Raw genomic sequence first — 23402 nt, 5'->3', positions numbered from 1 at the left:
TGAACATACAGTGATCTCGCAAATCAAATGAAATGGTTGTACGATATAAGCGTGCGCGTGCGTTAACAGCATATAATTATTCTTGTCCATTTGGCCAAACCCAATTAAACTATTTGTACCACTATGTTGAATTCATACCGGGGAAACGAAATTTCTTGTGTCTATGCTTCAAATAGTAAAAAAAACCAACGATATGAAGCAATAATCAAGTGAAGTTGACAATAAAGGAATTGTTTATGTTGGGTAAATAAATATCATAGGCTCTTGCAATGTGAACGCAAGCAGCCAGTCTCACGCACCCTCGGGGATATTTGGATACACAACCTGTTCTACATTCATCATTTCTTTAGGAAACCATGGAACAAAAAGTACACATCGCGATTTGCTTTGCTCTGCCGTTGCAGAAAGACAAACGTGAGCTATTTTAATGGTGATGTATTTTATGCAATTCTTCATTTGCCCTTGCGCTTGAATTAAAATATCTGTGACTAGTACAGGCTTGAAAGACTGGATGACTGAAAAGGTAATCACGTGGACGCAGCACGGTCGATGATTGGCCACAAGCGTGTGGCGCTCGGCTGATGAAGATGATGGTAGTGACGATGATGGTGATGATGAACCCTGTGGCAAGTGTACACAGGCGAACACTCGGTTGAGCTCACACAGGGGGAAGCCGTCACGCACAGGCCCGCCGCGGTGCAGTTGCAGGGGCATTTCTTCTAAATAATGTCATGCAGTCAAGTGACAGACGTTATCTTTTGGCCTGCTAGCCAAGTAGTGAATGGCCGCTCGCGAGCAGCGGACGGGGACTGTCGTCAGGCGGCGGCAGCGGCGGCGGCGACGGGCATCGTGTGAGGAACAAGGCGAAGCCCAGAACCGGCGGAAAGGAACCGGAGCACCTGCGGAGGAGAACCGGAGCACCGTAACCCACCGGCGGCGCAGCTCCACAGACAGCTTGACTCTCATCGAAAGTCGGCGGCGACTCGGGCAATTTTCAAGCCTTCAACAACCACAGTGAAAATATACAAAAAGCCGGACTATTTTTTTATGACGTTTTATCTAAACGTGTTTTCCCCAATTATTTTTTTAGTGTAAATATCGAGCTCTAACGTTTGTACATAGGAATACTAATCGTTTTCTTTTTGTTTTGTGCTGAAGTGGCTCGGTGTTTTTTTTCTTGAAAGAAATCCATCGCGGACCTGACAGACACGATGTTGCATTCGGGTGAGTGAAGTTTATTCATTGAATTGTGTTGATACGATGCAGGAATGTTAGCCCCATCCAATTGAAGCACATTACTATGTTTCTAAATATCTGCTTACTTTTACACATTGTATTGACTTATTATCAAGTACCTCCTGTTTAACCCTGGACTCGACATCGCACAATATTATATAATTATTATCGCATGTTTGGGTTGATTTTGCACATTCATGCTCAAAGACAAAGTAGCCTGACCTGTGAAGTATTGACATGTAGTCCATAGCAGCATTACAAGCATCATGGTCTATGGTCTACATCAGGGGTCACCAACCTTTTTGTAACCAGTTTGATACACACTTCTGATTTAACAAATTTGCCCTTCTTATTAATTGTTAAGATCAATCAAGTTAACATCTAAAAAGGTTATTATCAAGGTAGGAAACAGATCAATATCAACACAGTATGCTACACTATATTACTGTAAACATCTTTGCTAATGTTTACAGTTTAAAATTGTCCAACTAGGAAATTAACTAATTTGCTGCCATTGACGGCTATAAATGTCAAAAATTCTTGTAACTATTTCTATTAAACATTTTTTTCCGCTTTTGTTAACAATAGTATGAAAACCTAGTATGAAAAAACAGATATGAAATTTGTGATGAATCGTGACTAGTGAAGTCATGCAAATAATTACGATTAAAAACTTTAAACACCCGATGCCCCGAATTTTGTAATAATCTATTCTTCTTCTTTTTTTAATTGATTTACTGCCATTGGCGGCTATAAACGTCAAAATTTCATTTGAACTATTTCTATTAGTTTAACATTATTTTCCCCACTTTTGTTAACATGACTATGAAAACCTAGATTTTTTTTATTGTACATTTAGAACAGATCGTGAGTTAACTAGTGAAGTCATGCGATTAATTACAATTAAACATTTTAATCGCCTCATGCCCCTAATTTTTAATAATCTTTTTTAAAAAGGAATTTATGTCAGTAAATGAGTCCAAGGTAACATAATGTATTCCTAGGCAATCACAATGCCCCATCACTGGTGGTGTGCTATTTGTAGAACCGGCCCGCGGTCTACCCGTGGGGTCCTTGGGGGTGACCTGGTGCCTGCAGGGACCATGTTGGTAACTCGTGGACTCCATGTGCAGACTATAAATAACGTACTTTCATTGCATTTGACTTGGAGGGATGTTCCCAAAATACACGTTTGTTTTCCCTATTTTTCCTCCTGTATTGATGTTGCAAGTATTGCATCCGATGTCCATGGCAAGGGCGAGTGGGTGCTCACTTGACTAAAAAAGGCCGACAGCTGCTGAGCCACTCCAGTCAACTCTGATCTCAGCCAGCTCAGTCATCCATAAAGCTTCAGCCGGCCTTTTGCAGAGGTAAAAAAAAGGGCTCGTTTGCCACTTAGCAAATAATCATAGCATGTAATTTCCACTCAACAGTCTCATTAAGGAGCTGTTCCCTCTTTCTCATCTGGTTTTGCCGGCCGAGTGCGATGATAGACAACAGAAAACGGGCTTAGATAACACTTGGTTGTTTGTGTCTCTCCTCGCAGTGTGCGCTACCTACACTCCACTCGCCCATGCCTGACCTGGATTGGACAAAAGTCCTTGTGTTTTCAGCCTTGGCTTTGCTAATGCAAAGAGAACAATCGGAGTGCGTTTACTTTTGAATTCATTCAATGTTTTCAGGAGCAACATGTGCTCAAGTCACTCGACTAATGGCCGTTGTTTTTATTTTCTCGATTTGAACTTGAGTAACAGTCCTTTCTTCACACGGGCTCAACGTGAGCTTTTGACTTCAACGGTGTCCCTCCACGTCACCGTGCTTCCATCTCGCTCTGTGGGAATAATGCTGAGTGCGGGCGAAGTGCCGGATACGTTCAAGTGCTACATTAATAATGCTGTGAAATGTAGTTGCATTAGCTTGCATCAGTTACCCATTTAGGGTAATCTTTTTCGATAATGGCTCTGTCGATATCACACCTTTTACTTGCTATCAACTCAATGTTGGCAAGTAGGCACCCCTGCAATCATTTACTCGAGGCTTGCAAATGAATAAAACGAAACAAGGTGAGCTGTATGTTACGGTTGTGAGGCACCGATGGTGCAGTGGTACACTAGCTTGGTTGCCAATGGTTGTTTATCTCTTTACTGTATCTGCCTTGTTATAGACTGGAGACCAGTCCCGGGTTTTTGTGCTATCACGGTATTGCAGCTCTAAAATGTGTTATTCGGAAATGTTTGCGTAAAGAACTTTTTTTTTTTTTCATTGATCACAATCTATTTGACTTTGAGAAGTTAAAACGTGATACATAAGTAAAAGTACTTGTCAGAGAATGAGTAGAGGAGGATCCTGTGTGACGTATTGTTTATGTTTCGCGCGTTACATCACGGGATACTGTGTGGCAAGAAACGGCGTGTTTTGCATGTAGTTTGATGCTTTTGCACATTTGATGGAGAAACAAGCAGATGGTTCATTGTTGTTGTGCCATCAATTGTACGGCCCGTCGGGGGCCTGATAAAAACTTTTATCGTATTCCCACCGAAAGGGGCCGCAAAAAAAGAAAGAAATGGCTGCGAGCGATCAGGACGGTATAACTTGACGCTCAAAGCCTGGATTCCGGTTGATGCTGACGGGTTTGTGAGGCTCACTTTATAACCGGTAAGTACTTGTGACTATTAGGGGTGTGCCAAAAAATCCATCCTCATTTAGTACTATTCAAAATCGATTTAAATGCCCCAAGATCGATTTTATTTAAATTATTTCATACTGTTTTCCCTTTGTTTGTTTGTGCCTTTATTGGGAGCGCTGTTTATGTTGCACCCGGTTTGGCCACATATATACTGATACAGTCGCATCTGTACAACATGGCTGAGCCCACTTTCATTTTCTGCCACACAGCCAACCGCGTATGCGCCAAAATTTGTCAACAAAGGACCCTCCTATTGAGTAGGTCTGCTTTTCGAAGATAACGTTAGAGCGGAAATGTGCTGATGTTAGCCATGCTAGTTAGCTATGTTATCTACTTCAGTAGCAAGTATTTGTTTCAATAATTGCAGACAGGCTAACTCTGGTAGTTGATTGTAAACATTTATAATAATAATAATAATAATAATAATGTATCGGATTTATCTAATCAGATATGGGCTGACGGAAACGTGGCTGCCAGTGTGCGCCTACAGCCCCGCCGACCACCACCAAACATGAAGTGCCTTGCCCAAGGACACAACGACACATGACTTGGGGAGAGCGGGAATCGAACAGCCGACCTTCTGCTTACTGGACGACACCCTGAGCCACGGCTTATTTTAAGACAGTGTTGAATAATATTGAATTTGTCAAAGAGTGTTGGATTACGTTTTTGCAAACACGTCCTCTACCAAGCCGCAGTTTCTTTCTTGTCATTTAAAATCATTCCATTTATGTTGTCTTGTTGCTTAGAGTCGCTTTTCGGGAAAAATAGTTGCTAGAAGTCTGCTGGAATAAGCCTTCAGCTTCTCACGACTGAATAGCATTAGTGGTACAGAAAATGGATGGATGGATATTTTAAGTAATATCAAGAAAAAGTGGAGTTTAAATCAAAGCAGTGCACATCGCTTTTGGATATTCGCATTCATCCACGCCGTTTCATTCTCATGACATTGAATTGATTGGAAGACAGCAGTCCAGTTATACGATTGATCGTTTCAATGCGCTGAGAATGCACATCAGAATTATTATTATTTTTTAAAATCATCACAACCTCATATAAACTCTTAATTTAAAAGATAAAATCGATGAATTGCCCAGACCTTGTAAAATGCATCATTTAATTCAACAGATCAACACCAGGAATGTGCAGAACCTTTTTTTTTTTGTGCTGTGAGTTTTGGCCAGTCCGCATTTCAGTGGTGTAGCTAGAAAAAGGTCAATTATGTTCTTGCAGTTTTTATGCTTTCTCGAGTCTGTTCGTTCGCACAAAAACTACTAATCGATTGACATGGAAAGGAAAACCCCATTAAAATGTTGCTGTGGGTCCGGATAAAAGTGTGAAGTCAGTATTTGCCACTCTTCTTAACACTGTTGGAAACTTGCATCTTCTTACATCTGGATTAATGTTACAACGTCATTTCATTGGTGGAACATGCTGGAAGCGGTCATTTGCGGAGGTATTAAGAATGTATTGCTGATTGATTGAAATAAATTATATTGGCAATATAATCGTGCCAATATTTTTTTTTAGGGATTAAAATGGAAGGAATAGACTGGATGTAAAAACTTGAGATAGCCCTTTTCAAATGCCATGTTTTTATGATATAACAAATGGGACCAAGATGAATGACTTCAATACTTTTTTCACCATTAATATGCCCTAAAACCTCTACAATCCAGGTGGGGGGAAAAAGCACACTGTGTGTGTATGTATGTGTGCGCGCGCACGGGAACTCTTTCGTTATTTCAGTGGCTTTTTTCTTCGAGTTGGCAGATGAGCACTCGGCGGACTTGGCTCGTAAGAATGGTTCTTGTGCGCTCAAAACACATTTTGCGCTCAATATTTCCTCTTGCCTGCTTGTAATTGTGGCACAAATCTATCATCTATGTCTGAATGCTTGCAGTTTGAGATCGGGGTTTGCTTGCTTACACATTCAGTTCTATTGAGCATTCTATTGACCTATTTTCTATTGATATTGATTAGGGGTGTGGCCCAAAAAAGATTCAGAATCGATTTTAAATGTCCCAAAATCGATTTTATTTAAATTATTTCATACTGTCTTGCCTTTGTCTGTGTGTGCCTTTATTTGGAGCGCTGTTCATGTTGTACCCGATTTGGCCACTGAGGGGCAGTGTGGTTCCACGCGGTCTAATACACTGTTAAGTTGTAGCTACATTAGAGAGTAGAAGGAAAAAATCACGATTGAGTTATTCCAATAAAAGTTTGGTTTTTTTGCAGCGTGGAGCCGTTCTTTTGAGTGATAAAAGTGCTGCGAGTAGCGCGCTAATTAGCATTAGCGAGTCAGACTGGAGTAGATCATTACAATTATTTGCACATCTATAAATTGAAGGAAAAATCATTGCCAAGTCATTTTGAATCAAAAATTGTTAATAATCGAAAATCAATTCTGAATCAAATCGCAGGCCCAAAAATCTGAATCGAATCGTGAGACATTCAAAGATTCCCACCCCTAATATTGACTATGACTATTGTGATACGTTTTGATATCGACGTATCGCCCAGTGCTACATCGAACTATCACACATTTTTTCACGTGTTTGGATGATTTCAAGTTTATTTTTAAGAATAAAGCTTGTGTCTTTCCACCCTGCCCCAGCCCAGACATATGCTGAAGAAAGGAGACTGATGTACTTATCAACTATAACTCTTTCAGTGTTGCTATCGACCTTTAGACAACCTCGCTCAGTCCTGACCAATTTTATTCTCGTCTTTTTTCATACATCTTGGAGGCATGTCCATATCTTGATAATGACACTGTCTTCACTGTGTTCAATGGTATGTTTCATGCCTTAGAAATTCCTTTTTTACCCTTCTTCTTTATGATGCTATGGAAGCTCTCTGCAGATCAGCGCATGTGCTTGCAGAGGTAATTGACAACAATATATTTTGTTTTGTTTCAGTGGTTTTTTTTGTTAATGAGAGGCATTTTAAATGGTGCAAGGTGTGTGTGAAGATTTTTTTTTCTTCCAAAATTGAGTTGCAGACAGTATAGAGGTGACCTGACATTAACTCATTCACTGCCATTGACGGCTATAGACGTCAAAAATTCATTTGAAGTATTTCTATTAGTTAAAAAATAATAATCCACTAGTGAAGTCATGCGATTAATTACGATAAAAAAAAAAAAATCGCCTGACGCCCCTAATTTTTTAATAACCTTTTCTCTTTTCTTTTTTTTATCGCGTCAGGCGATTAATTTTTTAAATTGTAATTAATCGCATTACTTCAATACTCACGAATAATCACACATTTTATATCTGTTCTAAATGTACAATAATTTTCTTCTAGGTTTTCATATTCTTGTTAACAAAAGTGGAAAAAAAATGTTAAACTAATAGAAATAGTTCAACTGTTAATAGAATGGAATGAGCCTTCATTTGTCCCACAATGAGGACATTCACATTTTGTGGCAGTCAATTGCAGCAGCACATCACAATTGTACTATTACTGCACACATTTACGTCACCAAGCAAGGAGAATGATCCACAGCAGTGTATATGGCAACTGTAGATGAATAATAAATACAGTACTACATTAGTACAGTACTAGCAGATGTGATTATTTACTAGGCAGCAGTTTTGTGAACAGTATGTCGAAAAAAATGTCATTGTGTAATAATGTCATTAAATACTCAACGCTCCATAAGAAATTCAGAATGAAATGAATATCAGCAATATATTTTTTTTCCCTTTTTCATTTTTGTTGTTGAAAGTCACCTCCCCTTTCTCTGCCCTCTCCTCCCATCTCAAAAGCAACCATTTAGCTATAGTTGCTGCTTTCATTCACACATTCAACACGAGCACATATTTTATCAGACAAAATCCCTCCAGCCCTCTTTTGTCTGTGCCCCCTCCCCTCTTGATCCCTCTCTTGTTCTTATTCACGCACACAGTATTCCCACCACTCTCCGAAAGCCCCTTGCCTCCCTCCCCCCCTTCTTCCATCTCCCCAGTTGACAATACCCCCCCACCCCCTTTACACACAAACAGTCCCCTGGCTCCACTTTTGTCTGCCTGCCTGATTTTCCTGCAACAGTTTGGATTCAGGAATTTAATGTGCGATGAACTAAAGGATTACAAATGCAGGGTTTCCAAAGTACAGCACCACCTAGCAGTTGGCGACCATTCAAGTCCATGACGCTTACTTCATTTGAGAAGCCATTTACTAATTTTGAGGAGCCATTTTTTTGCAGGTTAATCCCATGAATCTGTTCCTGGTGCATAGGCACAGACAAGTCAGGATCTATACCCCCGCCCGAAGGTGGAGGGATGCTACTTTCTTGTCCAGTGGGGTGAACCCCAGTGTACAGATACCAGGCCAAGGGGCAATAAGTATGCCCACCCACACCCCTCTTGAGAGGACTGCTACCTGTGTGGAGGCAAGCTTGACTATATCTAGTGGGAACGTACTGTACCCGCCTCGCACACCAGCTCAGGCACCATTTACCTCCATCAAGCTGCATTTACCTTGGGCCCCAAATGACTAACTACGGCCCTGCGCTGAGCCAGTAAGGTCGCAAGCCAGCTGATATACCCAAAGTGTAATTAGTCTGAATCTGACCCCTTAACTCATTCACTGCCATAAATTCATTAAAAAAAAGAAGAAGAAAATGATTAAAATTAGGGGCAAGAGGCAATAGCAATTTAGCATGACTTCACTAGTTAACTCACAATTAATCAAAAAATGTATATCTGTTCTAAATGTACAATTAAAAAATTCTAGGTTTTCATACTCTTGTTAACAAAAGTGGAAGAAAAAAAATGTAACTGATAGAAATAGTTCATATGAATTTTTGACGTTTATAGCCGTCAATGGCAGTGAATGAGTTAATCTTTGTCCTTTTAAATTGATGGATTATTCATTGAGAATATGAGGAAATGGTGCAATCTGAACAAAAGAAGATTCCAAACCAACATTATTGGTATGGAAGTTTTCCACTTGCCTGTACCCCACTCGCCTACAAAGTTTTTTGGGGGGGAATGTTGAAAAACAAACGCAAACAAACGTGTGCATTCTTCTTGACATTCATGAGGAAGAAAGGGAAAGAGGTGGAAAAACGATGTTTGTTCGAAGCTAGCTTGCCTTTGTGTTTACGATATGTGTGCTTGTATGTGTTTGCGTGTGTGATTGGGAGCCAGTGATGGGTTGAACTAGCTTGATGTTCTGTGATATCTCCATCCGGTATGTGGATTTCATGGGAACTCCTTGCCCTGAGGAAAAACGTAGCCAATAAGATCCTGCCGACAAGGCAATTTGCCTCATTTATCTTTTTTTTTTTGTGTTCAATCGGAACAGATCTTCACATCCTGATTGAGTCGGTCAGTGCCTTTACATAGCATCTTGCCCAATTTTTAATGTCCTATTTACCTTCTTTATTTAATCTTGATTGTCATTGCACAGTGTACAAAAGCTCTTCCTGTCCACAATATTCTTGGTAATGTAACATTTTGCCAGTTGTAATACAATGGTGATCACCCACTAAACATTGGATGTTTAGTGGGCACTGGACAGTATTGACTTGTGTTTGTGTTTTCATCATTAGATTAACTCATTCACTCTCATAAATTCATTAAAAAAAATTATTAAAAATTAGGTGCGACTGGCGATGAATTTTTTTTAATTGTAATTAATTGCATGACTTCACTAGTTAACTCACAATTAATCACGCATTTTATATCTGTTCTAAATGTACAATAAAAAATGTTTAGGTTTTCATACTCTTGTTAACAAAAGTGGGGAAAAAAAAATTAACTAATAAAAATAGTTTAAATGAATTTTTGACGTTAATAGCCATCAATGGCAGTGAATGAATAAAAAAAGAAAACATTATTAAAAAATTGGGGCGTCAGGCGATTAAAGTTTGTAATTGTAATTAATCGCATGACTTCACTAGTTAACTCACGATTAATCACAAATTTTATATCTGTTCTAAATGTACAATAATTTTTTTTAGGTTTTCATACTCTTGTTAACAAAAGTGGGAACAAATGTTAAACTAATAGAAATAGTTCAAATGAATTTTTGACGTCTATTCATTGGCAGTGAATGAGTTAAGGATGGTTATATATATATATATATATATATATATTTTTTTTTTTTACAAGTCGTCTTAATGTCAATAAAGCTGTTAACTAATGCTAATCTGTTGTAACACTGCAGCTCTGCTTACCGTCTGACTTTGCATTAAACGTGCTTTCCTGTAATGCAACGGATGGACTCTGACCATCACTTCAAATGATGAATCTTCGCCCAGTGTCGTTGCTAATGGGTCGGGAAACAGTATTGGAGATGGTATTATGCAAATTAACTCCATTGTAACATCACGATTCAGGCATAGTTCAGAAGACCTTGCACAATTTTTGTATATGAGCAGCTCACACAAGGTTCACTTGGTTGTGTAATTTCATGCCTGATTGACAGACAGGCACTCTATAGACCATTTGTATACAAACAATTCAAATACTGTATGCTACAATGTCTCTGATCAATCAGAATGCGTGACAAAATTCATGTGTATTTTTGTTTTTGTTTTATTTATTTATTTATATATATATATATATATATATATATATATATATATATATATATATATATATATATATATATATATATATATATATATATATATATATACATATATATTTATTATTCTTATTCTTATTATTATTAATATTTTTTTTATTTTATTTTTTTTGTATGTGCGTGCGTGCGTGTATTTGTTAGCTCACCAAAAACCTATTAGAAAAAATCCCATACCGTTCACCTAAACCGAACACCGCCGTCAGGAAACCCGAGGGGACCAAAGAAAACAAAGGAAAGTGAAATCCAGCACCGACCAGACATCAACCACCGGGCCACCCACCAGAATTCTTCTCCAACCCCAGAAACATCTAAATTCCAACAAATCCAAAAAAATAAAATCAGGGAGACCTCAAGAGACCGAAGGAGAGACTAAGGAAAGGAAGGAAGGAAGGAAGGACAGACGAAGCCGAGTGAGATCCACAGACACCAGCCTCCACCGATTCAATGACTGGCATGCCGTGAATGTGTATTTTTTGTTGTTGAATTGCATATTGTAAGGTAACCTAATCATTTTACATCATAGCCACCTGTTTCATGCTAATTATAGCTATCGCCAACATCTAGGAATGTGGCATAGCTGGAATTGAGTTCTTTTTCTACTTAAGAAACCTTAAGGCCTATTGTGTTTATAATTTGACTGCCATCTTATTGCCTGGCTTGTTTCAAAGCAAGTAGCAACATGTGTGATGCTTTCCTTTTTGGTTGTAAGAAATTTTGGGTCTGGACTTGCTCCTGACTGTGGCTGTCTGCGAGTCGAGAGCACATTTCAATTGGACATGCATATGTTATCCGCGTGGTGCAGAACTTGGAACTGGAAGTGCTTTAATCCGAGACAGTGCTACCTTATAGCAGTGGTCCTTCACTGACCAACATGTTTGAGTGTCAAGTAATATGGAGAAGTCGTAAAAGGTGAGTTAATACATTGACCTGCAGCCGACTGTTTACTTCCACTGCGCCAATACCAATGCACTCCCTGACATACCGAACACATTGTATAGAAAAGTTGGTGAGGAAATATGAGGTTACTTTAACTTAAGATCATGTTTTGGTTATGTTAAGCAGTTTTACTTTGACACATTTCTACTTCCTGTTTTCCAATTGCCGGTGTCTTGATGATACGACGCTCAGCCACGCTTTGTGAACAAATGACATCTCGATCTTCTGTGGATTGTGTTATGCACTTGAGTTCATCTGTGTGGGACTTGCACTGCTACATTAGCATGTTGCTAGCTTGTTTGGTTGATAGTGTTATGCGTTTCCCCTCTTGATTTTAAGTCAAGGCTGTGTTTGAACAGTCTATCATTTGAACTGGTAATTATGACACTGGTTGCTTTTGCTTGTGTGACACTTAATAATGTTTGATAATAGTAAGTAGTAGGGCTGGGCGATATGGCCCAAAAATACAATCTCGATTCAGGACGATTTTAATCTAATAAACCCCAAAAACATTTATTTAAAGGTTTCATTTATTCAAAAATAATTCCTGTGCAAAATGTTCAGACAACAATAATGTATACTGATTCTAAATTTGTTTGGACATAAACTTAACATTCATATTTTTTTCTTAAATGCCACAATTAAGTAGTTGTTAGCTATTGTAAACATGCCTTGTAAAGCACCCATCCAGCATTCTGCCATAAAAACCTTTGAATGTAACACAACATAAGAACAACAGCTTTTAATAATCCAAAAGACAAAATTTGATTTCACGATTTAGAACATTTTCAACGATTCGATTTTTAAAATGAAGATGTATCTAATTAATTAGATTTATTGCCCAGCCCTAGTAAGTAGTAACAAGAATGGTGTATAAAAGATTTACTCAACAGCAGTGCTGGAAATCCTTATTATTTAGTTTCACCTGAAGCTTTAAGAGGCAATTCCAAAGCTCCATATAATCACACCACGTTATACTTTCCGTACGCTTTGTCAGTCCCGTTGCGCATGAAATATTCACACCGAGCAAGTCCATAGTTCATCATCCATATTTCATGATCAGGATAGGCATTACTAACTGCAGCCAGTCTTGTTTAGACTATCTTAGAGAGTTAAGAGTATTTAAGTAAAAGTATCTTAAAATAAAATAACTTTGGACATTTAAATCAACTTGTAGATTGAGTAAAAAGTCTTAACTCTTTAAGTATCTCACATTTCCTCTACTTAAGTAGTGTCAAAAGTAATTTTCTGATATTAAATGTGTGTTTAATATTGAAAAGTAAAATGATTCAAGAAAAGGGAGTGGTTAGAATTGTTATTTTTTTCCAATACATTTATTTATTTATTTATTTATTTATTTATTTAAATTCAATTTACTTCTGTGGTGTAGAGAAATTAAAGTAATCTGCATTGTTGGCTAATAAGTGAAGTTAGCTTGGCCATCACGCAACTTGGCCTCAAGAGAGAGAGACACTACTAGTGCATCCATAGAATGTCTTCCTTTTTTTTTTTTTTTTTTTTTTTTTTTTTTTTTTTTTCTTTTTTTCTTTTTTTTCTTCTAAGAGCTCAGTATTGTTCATTCGGAAATGTCATCATCATTGCTCTTTTTTTTTTTTTTTTTTTTTTTTTTTTTTTTTTTAAATATATATATATATATATATATACACATATATACATACATATATACATATATACATACATACATACATACTTTTTTTTTTTTTTTTTTTTTTTGTGTGTGTGTGGGTGAGTATGTGTGTGTGCGTGCGTGCGTGCGTGTGTTTGTTAGCTCACCAGAAAACCTATTAGAAAAAAAAAATCTTATACCGTTCACCTAAATCGAACACCAGGAGACCCGAGGGGACCGAAGAAAACCAAGGAAGGTGAAATCCAGCACCGACCAGACACCCCCCACCAGAACTCCTCCCCAGCCCAAGAAACATCCAGACCCCAACAAATCCAAAAAACATAAAGTCAGGGAGGCCTCAAGAGACCAACGGAGAGACCGAGAAAAGGAAGGAAGGACAGACGAAGCCGCGTGAGATCCGAGACACCAGCCTCCACCGATTCAATAACCTGAGGAGGAAACAGATTGTGTCTGAGTTTCGGTAGATGCTGGTGTGGTGGATCTGGCATGCATGAAAATCTCCACCAAAGAGGGGAGCCGTCGACCCCCGCCGGAACAGAGCAAGCGCAACACCTCAGGGCCCCCCAGGCCGCGGCAGCGCCAAAGGACGACCCCCGGGCCCCACCAGGGCCACCGGCCGGAGAGCAAACCCAGGAGCAGGAGCGCCCCCCGCCCCAACACGGCCCGCGCCCCCGGCCCAACGCAGCAGGACGGGGCACTGCAGGCCCACCAGGCACCCCACCGGCCCCCAACCCCCGCCCCCCCACCACCCCCCGCCCCCCATCCACCCCCCGCCACCCACCCCAACCCAGCCCCAGCCGCCCCCATGCCCCCAATCCCCCAGACACCCCCCACCCCCAGCACCCCCCCACCCCGCAACCCCCACCACCGCCCCCCCCCAACAAAGCCGCCCCCCCCCCCCGACCCCACCCCGACCAACCGGCAGCCCCCCAACCCCCGACCCCCAGCCCCCGGGGACCACCCGCACCCAGGCACCGGCGCCGAAGAGGGGCCGGACAGTGGAGCGGAGAGGGCAGCCGCGCCCACCCCACCCCCCGCCGTGTGGAAGGACGGAACACCGGGGGCAGAAGGGGGAGATGGGGGCACCGGAGGGCGGCCGACACCCCCGAACCCCAGGCCCAGCGGGGGAAGGCCCCGGTCGTCACCCCAGCGTTCTTTGTGAAAATTAACCCCTGTTACTGAGTCCGCCAGCTCGCGGACTGGCGAACTCTACCCCTAAACCGTGAATGTGACCCCACCCAGTGTATATACAAGTGTGTGTGTGTGGTGCATTAAAATTAGGAGCAGGTGAACCGGAGCCGATGGAAATGATATTCCCACGCTCCGATCCACCCGCCACCCAAGCATGTTGCTGAGTGTATGTGGTGCATTAAAAAAAATAGATAGGGCGGGGGGGGGGGGGGGGGTGGCGACACGGACAGGGGACCGCAGCACTGCTCTATACTGCGGCCCCCAACCGATGGCACCCCCACAGGCCCCCAAGCCCCCCCCCCCACCCACAAGTTGTGTGGTGTATTAAAATTGGAGGGGAGTTGTAGGGTGAAGACGGTGTTTCCACCCTACCCCACCCCCCAAAGTGTGTTATGTGCCCTATATGTCTATAAAAGTGTATTGTGCAAACCTAGTGTAGTGAGTTAAGAGGTGTGACCAGCGGGGCCCCCCCCAACCGGGCGGGGGCAGGAGGCGCACCGGCCCACCAAGCCCCCACCCACCCCACCAGGACCCCGGCGGGCATATGGGACCCGTCCGGCGGGGCGATAGGGCTCGCCCCCCGGATACTGGGTCCCGCCCGAGGTGTCAGGACGCCCACCGGAGCGGGGCGGGCACGACACCAAACCCCAGCCACCCCCGCCGGCCCCCATAGCACCGAGACCCGGGCCATGGATGGAGCCCCCGGCCCAGGGGAGGGGAAGGAAGGCGTACCGGGGAAGGGGAAGGGAGGAGGGAAGGGGACGACAAGAAGGGCAGGGGGCAGCGGCAGGGACGCAAGGAGAGGGGGAGAGGAGGAGGAAGGGCGACGAGGGAGAGGGGACAAGGAGGCGGAGGACGGGCGGGGAGAGGCGAGGAGGGAGAGGCAGCAAGGGGGAGGAAGGGGGAGGGGAGAGGGAACCACCGGGCACCCCGGCGGCCCACAGGCCCCGAACCGCGTCGCCGGGCCCAGAGCGACGGACCGCGCCGGAACGGCGCCGCCCCCGACACCAGGGAAAGCCCCGCAACGCAGCACCCCCCAAGAGACCCAGGGAACGGCCAAGACGCAGCCGCCACCCAGCAGCCAACAGAGGGGCAGACCCGCCCACTCCCCGCCAGGGGGGACAGCACCCACAGAATTAACCCACTGGCATGCCGTGAATCCGAATATCAACCCCTGGTGCCCATCGGAGGTGAATCCGCTCGATCCCGCTGGCAGCAGCCGGGTTCCTGACTATGGAAACACAACCATTAGTTACAAATTGCCTAATACAGAAACATCAATGCCAGTTATAACGCTGCTGTCTTCCTGATAACCCTGCGTCTAATTTTCATGACCCCTAGAGGTGAGCGATCGAAAAGGTTTTATTGTGCCAATTCTCTGCCATAGTTAAATATGTCTTTAAGGCAAAAAGATATGTTTCATATGGTGAATTATGGCAATGGCAAATGATACAAATGACCGAGGCAGCTCGATATGCTGGAGAAAAGCTTTTACCGAACCCCAGAAGTGATATACCACCACACAACACAAACACACGGTGCAAAATTAAATCTAACAGTCTATTAAATTCATAAATGATAAGGTGGGTGAATGCACAAAACGAATACTACTACATTTCTAGAACTTGAAACGGAATGTAGATGTTTGTTTCATTTTGATATATCTGCAATGTTTACATAGTAAAGTTGCGTACTGTTGATCTTCTGCTCTGATTGCACTACTTGAAAAATAAATAGGGCTCGAGCAGCGGCCGCTCTATCTGCAGAATATATACAAAATTGCGAAAAGTCAATTCGGTGCTTGATTTTAAAGGGAACAAATCTTGACTCGCCCTCAACAGACCATGTTTTCTGAGAATCATCCATGTTCCTTTCATTCTCAGCCTCTTAACTATCTATGTTGTTTTTGTTGTCTTGCAGGCTTTAGTTGAAAACATTCGTTCGAAGACTCCACCACTTCCAGCAGGCTTGTGAAAATACGCTGCTTGAGTGTGTTAATATAAGGCCTTGAAGGAGTGCTATTTGCTTGGCTTATTGGAGGCCTCAAGTGGATTCTGAAGAAAATGTGGAGGATGCAGCAGCGGAAAGTGAGGACATAAACTATTCTCTTGTGATCTCACTGTTGAAGAAATGTCGAACGAGAAAGGAATGAAAGTGGCTAAGGGTCACTAGTTTGAGCACAGAAAAAATAATCTGGTGGACCAGCGAAGGTGAGAGACAGAAGACGGGGACTGACGGAGGAGAAAATTTGCAAAGGAGGTCCCGGCGGACTGAGAAAAAACTCCACATCTCCATGGCTACTGACCCAGGAGAGCCCACAGGCACGGAGGATTCGTCGGAGAAACCTGATGGGCAGAGAGAAGAGGACCTTGACCCATCTCAGGCTCAAGGGTGGAGAAGGACAGGAGAGCATGGAGTGACAGGAGAAGTTCATCAAGAGGGTGTCGTGGCCTTAGTCACACCCGGAATTTCCTTCTCAACGCCCACCTTGCCAGTTGATACAAGCCAGAAAAGTCAGAGGAGGGAGAAGCGCTTCTTCAGGAAGAGCGTCGAGATTTGTGAGGAGGAAGATGAAGTGGATCTTCCAGAAGCTCCCCAGAGCGCGCCCCACCTGGAGCTCTGCTCCTTTGATCCAGTCTTCGCCAGCAATGTCCAGCAGCAAGGAGCTGTGTCCTGCGCCGCCCTGCGCCAGGATCCATCCTGTCCCAGTGACCAGGATCCTGGCAAGGGTGGCCCTCCTTCTTCACCCACCCAAAAGGGGAAAGAGAGGGAACGTGAGCAGGAGGAGGAGGCAGAGATGAAAGCCGTGGCCACCTCTCCTGGAGGCAGATTCCTCAAATTCGACATTGAACTGGGCAGAGGAGCGTTCAAGACCGTTTACAAAGGCCTGGACACTGAGACCTGGGTGGAGGTGGCTTGGTGTGAACTTCAGGTATCATGATTACTCTTTTCTGTCACACTATACTGAACCCTTGATGACTAGTCGTTCGCAATTCACAAATTCACATTTGTCTGGTCTGAGGAACCTCTTGAGCTATTCATTGAAAAACCTCTGCTCATTACATAATGCTCTAGGATGCCACAAGATCAAAGCCATGGCTAATAGGAAAGTAGTAATTGGTGTCAAGGACATAATTGTCTGTATGGTACTGGGAGGAGCTAAGTTTAGCTTGGGTTATTAGTAGGGGTGTTAGAAAAAATCGATTCTGCAATATATTGTGATATTACAGCGCGCAATTCTCGAATCAATTCGATATGTGGCCGAATCGATTTTTAAACATAAATTTTTTTATGGGAATATTCAACAATACGTCTTACTTAGGGTTAGGATTTACACATTAAGCATGGAAGAATGTTATATTATTGGAACATTAAGCCTTAATAATTTATTTCCGTGCAGTTCAAACATGAAACAGACTGCAACCTGTTTGTTAAATGCAGTGGCTCAGTTATAAGCCTGAATTTTCAGATAAATAAATACACTTTCAAACAAATCTTACAGTGTACATGTACAAGTTAACTGATTAGTATTTTCAAAATTTTAGTCAAAAAAAAAAAAATCGATTTGTATCGGGATTAATCGGTATCGAATCGAATCGTGACCTATGAATCGTGATACGAATAGAATCGCCAAGACTAGGCAATTCACACCCCTAGTTATTTGTGAATGTTTCCCTATCCCTGCGAATAGCTTGGGTTCATTTTATTCCAATAATGTCAAAGAAGTTCCTTTCCCAGTGCAAAATTGGCGCATTAGAGATGTAACAGTAGAGCCAGTATTTATTTACCTGTGTCGTTCACACAGCATTCAACAAAGTGGGACATTGCTGTGTCAACGTGGCATTCCGCGAACAAATCACTTGATCACGTTGGCGCCAGCGTCACACGAGTTGTGACATAAAGAAATCATTGTCAGACAATGACAATTGTTTGGCAGCATTGTTAAACATTACACCCCATTCTTAGCTATTCCCTACAGGCAGCAATTGCCACGCCCTAGTTACGCCTTTCATAGTTCCTCCGTGATCAGGTCTGTCGTACAGAACAGGGACGCAAGAAAAAGTTGAAGGGAAAAACAACAACATTGCAGGTGATGAGGATTAGTTACCTTGCAATGAATATGAATTATAATATTTGCACTGACAGCACATTATTACCGTCTCTTTTATGTGTACAATTAGAGGAGCTCTTTGTTTTGAAACCTTTACAGTAAATACCAGCATCTGAAAGAGGATTTTAGGTTGTTGAGGAGGACTGTGACTGTCTTTTCTTAAGCGGTTATGAATTATAGAATTGTGGGCTTGGCACTATTTCGTAAGGGTATGTTCTATTCATTCATAGTTGTTACAAAGGGGATGTTATTTTAACATTTGTTAATAACTACGATGAATGTAATATTTGGGACACTTTGCGCCACAAACCGATCCCACACATTGTTGCTTGCCTAACGTAATGACGCATGTGATGGCGATGGAAATGGAAATGAAAGCTGAGGCGTAATGGAGAACATTGTAACACGTAGTCGTGGGAGACATTCTTGCGGAGGAGAATAGAAAGTACAATAGAAAGCAGTGTTGTAGCATACATCCTCATTTGACTGCTGGCTTTGTGTGTTCGGTTTGGAGCTTATCATCACTTCGGTCTTCAGACTGACAACTGGCAGCCATGCTGCTATCCGCGTTGACCACAATGTTTTTTTTTTGTACTGTGTTACTGGTAATTGTGCTGGCCGCTGTTTATCTGCAAGTGCGTTCGACCAACTTGGATAGGATGTCATACAAAGTAAAATGCCATTAGCCCAGTACCCCTCTGCTAAACATGCTTTCACCACAGTAGAGGCCCAGCCCATTGCTATAAGAACAAAACAAAACAGTATATGAATAATAGAAAATAGTATTAACATTAAAGTATAATTTCTGCCTTGCTAGACTTTATTGTCTAGTTGTATGTAAAGTATTCTGTAAACTGATGGTAGGATGTTGCTATTGTTAAAGACAAAACACATGGAGACTGAGAGTGTGAGAGAACCGATACAACAGTGACAAGAGGTGCTGTGTGTGAAAGAAAAAGCTGAGAGACTGAGTGAGAAAGAGATGAGCCAAATGTCGGATTACTATGGCATTCCTCCCAATGAGCAGTTGCCTAGCTAACACTAAGTCACCACATGCGGAGAGCAAATTCAAGCGCGCACAAACACACATGCACACTAAGGCTTGACTACCACATTGACTATGAGCTGCGCTGTTTACTCTTGATTACCAAAGTCATTCCAAAGCACAGGGACATTTTAATGAGTGCTTGGGCGAGTCACACATTGTTGACATTAAAATTAGAATTGACTCAGTGATGGTAGCAACAAACAAAGGATTACATAACGCAATGCCTTAAGTGAAGAAGACAATTTACAAGTGGATGCTTTTTTTGTGGGAGCACCTTGCTTAACTTCCTCTCTCCACAAAGATGAGAAGCCAGGGGATTAGTTGTCCAAACCAAGCATGAAAGACTGGGAAATTAAAGCTCACAGTGTGGACACTGGACAGCATTGCTCTTACGGATATTTCTTCTCTCTCTTTGTGTGAAATTCCACAGGCAGAAAATAGATCTCCCTTACATTTGTCTCACTTGTGCATTTTCCTCCATGCCTCCATCATTGCGAATATATACACACACACACACACACACACACACACACACACACACACACACACACACACACACACACACACACACACACACACACACACACACACACACACACACACACACACACACACACACACACACACACACACACACACACACATACACACACAACTTCTCCCACTTAAAATGATTCTGGTCTGTAATTTTCATCATTTGTGCAGTGAGTCAAATTGTCAATCGTGAGAGACAGAATTTAGGACAAAAATCCTGGAAATTACATTGTAGGATTTTAAAATAATTTATTATTATTACAGTTGCATCAAAGCTTTCTGTATGCTCTAGCATTGAGAAAAAAACCCACACACGTATAAATACGTCTTTGGGGCATTTAAAATAGAACATATTTATACATTTTGGGGAGCAAATTAGTTAAAAAAAAAACTATTTTGAAGACCCTCTTAACTTTAAAGAGGGGTGCACACATCTCATTCGTTAACATTAACTAAAACCTTAAACACTCTGCCTTTTAAATCGTAAGTGAAAAGCATAATGTTGCTGTCAGGCAGAATCCTCACATCTCCAAGTTCACTATTTTTGGGGATTTTTTTCCTTTTCTTTTTTAACATCGCTATTCTATACCATTCCACACTAACATCAATACGCCATCCCTGCTCACGCAAATCCCTAAACAGACAGAATGTATCAAAGATACTTCGTAAAGCAAACAACTGTGGTTTCATTATCTTCCTAAACACTTTCTTCGCAGAGCCATGATGCAATGACTAAAGCTATGACCCGACTAAGCAGTGTAATAGGCGGAGATAATTGTATTTTCGAGGCTGACGTGCTTCCTTCTGCGCCGAAACGTTACAGCATTACGTTTTTAACAAAACAGGCTTACTCATATGTATCTCACCTATCTATGTTCAGTTATCTAAAGAACATCCAGACTTGAATTTTCGAAGCAACATAAAGGTTGCACGACTACTGCAGAATGAGTAAAAGCCGGTGTAGTATGACACTTCTTAGGCAGTTGAAGTCTTCAGGAGAGTTGTAAGCTTTGTTCTCAAGCTATTTTCAACACTTTAAATAGGTTGATAATGTGTAAAAAGAAAATATGACGTGTGGACAGACTAATAGCATTGTTTTGTGGAAAAATAGGAAACTGTCCATTTTTGGACATACAGGATTTCTGCCTGACAGCGACAATTATGACGGCGAGTGGCTAGACATAGAGTAGTAGTCTACAGCTTCACTCACTACTCCTTGGTGTTAAACAACACAAACTGTTTTTTTTGTTTACAAATTGCTGCTGAATACTAATTGATGGTCCTATCAAACCAAACAGCAAAAGCATGGCTTGAATGTGATTGATAACTTCTGTTGGATGTTCTTCTTTAGCACTGTCGTTCTCTCAAAAGTGTCACAAAAAAACTAAATGAAAAAGTAAAACACACACGGCCGAGTAAATTAATTAATGCTGACTAAAATTTACTCTACTGAGGCGCACTGATTGCTCACGTGATACGATGTCATACAGTAATGTATGACGAAAACGTATTTCTCCCCATAATATAAATGGTTGCTCCGATTATGTGTCTATCTCTCAGCCTCTCAACACCCTTTCGCTTTCTCGCCATCCATAATTTTTGTCCGTGTGAGTGAACATGCAGAGTGATCCAGGGAGTTAATTACAGCGGGGACCTGTCAGGTTGGAACAAAAACCCTGCACAGACAGCATACCAGCGGCAGCAGAAAGCAGACTGGTTCAACCCAGTTGTCCCGGACTGGAGCAGCTCAACACAGCTCACACTGTAACACTCCCTTTAGGGCCATTAAGTACGTGGATTAGTTTTGTCATCGTGTAATCTGCACCTCGTGCTCTCATAACAATGCTTGGACAGAAAGGCTCTAAAAAGGCCTCTTGTTTAGAAAATAAAAACATATTTTTGGATTTGGTGTGGAAAATAAATCTGTGATAAGCTAAAGGTAAGAAGAGAGGAGTTTTGAGATGATTTTGGCTGGTTCTCAAGTTAACGCATTCACTGCCATTGACGGTTATAGACGTCAAAGTTCCATTTTAACTGGGCTGGCAGTGAATGAGTTAATTTTATATATATACCCCGCCCCCCCCAAAAACATGTCAAAGGGCTGCACATGCCTGTAGTTCACACATATCAACGACATCCCCTGGTCAAGAACTGCCACCATCCAGCCACAGAAAAAACAATTTAGGGAAAAGAGAAAATGATGGAGGGATCCCCCCCTCCAGGATGGCTAGCCTGCAAGTGATGCTGGGTGGGCAACATTTGGTTCTGATCACCCAGGAACCATTTGCATTAGTTGAAGTCATCCGGTGACGGTATTGATAAATGTCTACATTTAGAAACAAAATATAACACACTGTAGCTGAACCCAATCGACCCAAAGGGACCAGACACATTTGGTCAGCTAAAGCCTCAAGCTTGCAAACCATCGATGGGTATTCTGTCATGAATGAATGATTAACTCACGTGATTATTTGTTAGTCTGACACTGCAGATAGTATCAGGGGCAGAAGAAATTAAATTCGGTGACAGATCGATTTGCTGAGCATATTCAATCAATAATCCACAATGGGCTCTTAAAATTGCTATTCCAGTTTACATAGTTAGTGAAGTTGGCCTAGTGGCCTGGCGTTCTAATCTGGCATGTGGGCCAGCTCTTTTCAAGCTATCTATCTTGTTACCAAGATCTGTTGTGGCTTACAGTAATCTAATCCCAACCACCCGCCACTTCAGAATGCCAAATGCCGGATGTTTACTTGAACATTAGGGAATCAAATGCACCATAATTGGACCAATGTCTGAAGAAACAAACAAAGCTTCTTTTATGAACTTGCCTTATTATGTTACTAATCCACACGACAATCGTGTAAACATGAAAGCAGCGAGTATCCCGCAGTATGCTGCTGACATCTGATAACTGTCACATTCTTCTGCAAAATAGACGTTTTAGTGCTCAAGTGTGTGAGCGCTGACGTCATCTGCAGCATATCTATTTGGTGAGCGTTATAGCGCAGATCCTTTACATTTCTCTGCCATTTTATGAGGCTACTTTACATGTAGCTTGACATGCTCAGACAGATGTCTAATCCTCCACAACATGTTTACAAGGTCAGCCATTAACAAAAAGGTTCTTCCAAATTACAATAACATATTTAATTTGACAGCAGCATAGTTGATAGCGGTTGAATGTAGATGCAGATGCGGGACAAGGTTTTATGCAAGTCTGACTAGCCAGAATTGAACTCTGTGCGAACTGTGCAGACTCAAAGACAGCTCGATGTTGTGGGGAGACACATTAGATGCTGAGGTGGCAATCTAACGCTCTTTTCTCCTGTTGTGCTCAACACTCAGGCGTGGTGATCGCTGAGAAAATTATTAAAACATGATGGGGTGAGGGGGACAGGCAGTCTTG

At 42.0% G+C, this 23402-nt stretch overlaps 1 protein-coding gene and 1 long non-coding RNA gene across 2 annotated transcripts in view; both read left to right on the top strand.

Moving 5' to 3' along the window:
• The first annotated feature begins 575 nt into the window (after positions 1 to 575).
• LOC147179599 (uncharacterized) overlaps positions 576 to 23402 on the top strand; it is a 50797-nt gene continuing 27970 nt past the window's right edge. The window contains 2 exon segments of the mRNA XM_086067906.1: positions 576 to 1224; positions 16221 to 17232. Of these exon segments, the coding sequence (XP_085924032.1) occupies positions 16594 to 17232 (639 nt within the window). The 5' untranslated portion in view covers positions 576 to 1224; positions 16221 to 16593.
• LOC147179600 (uncharacterized) lies at positions 8853 to 11489 on the top strand. Its single transcript, XR_015094206.1, has 3 exons — positions 8853 to 9261; positions 10103 to 10234; positions 10667 to 11489. It is a non-coding gene; the product is annotated as an uncharacterized LOC147179600 (long non-coding RNA).

This window comes from Leptonotus elevatus, chromosome 2 (assembly GCF_054856555.1).
Source record: "Leptonotus elevatus isolate MCC_2025b chromosome 2, RoL_Lele_1.0, whole genome shotgun sequence".
Lineage (NCBI taxonomy): Eukaryota > Metazoa > Chordata > Actinopteri > Syngnathiformes > Syngnathidae > Leptonotus > Leptonotus elevatus.
The sequence above is the reverse complement of the archived record's forward strand: the minus strand, read 5'-3'. Positions and strand labels throughout refer to the sequence as shown.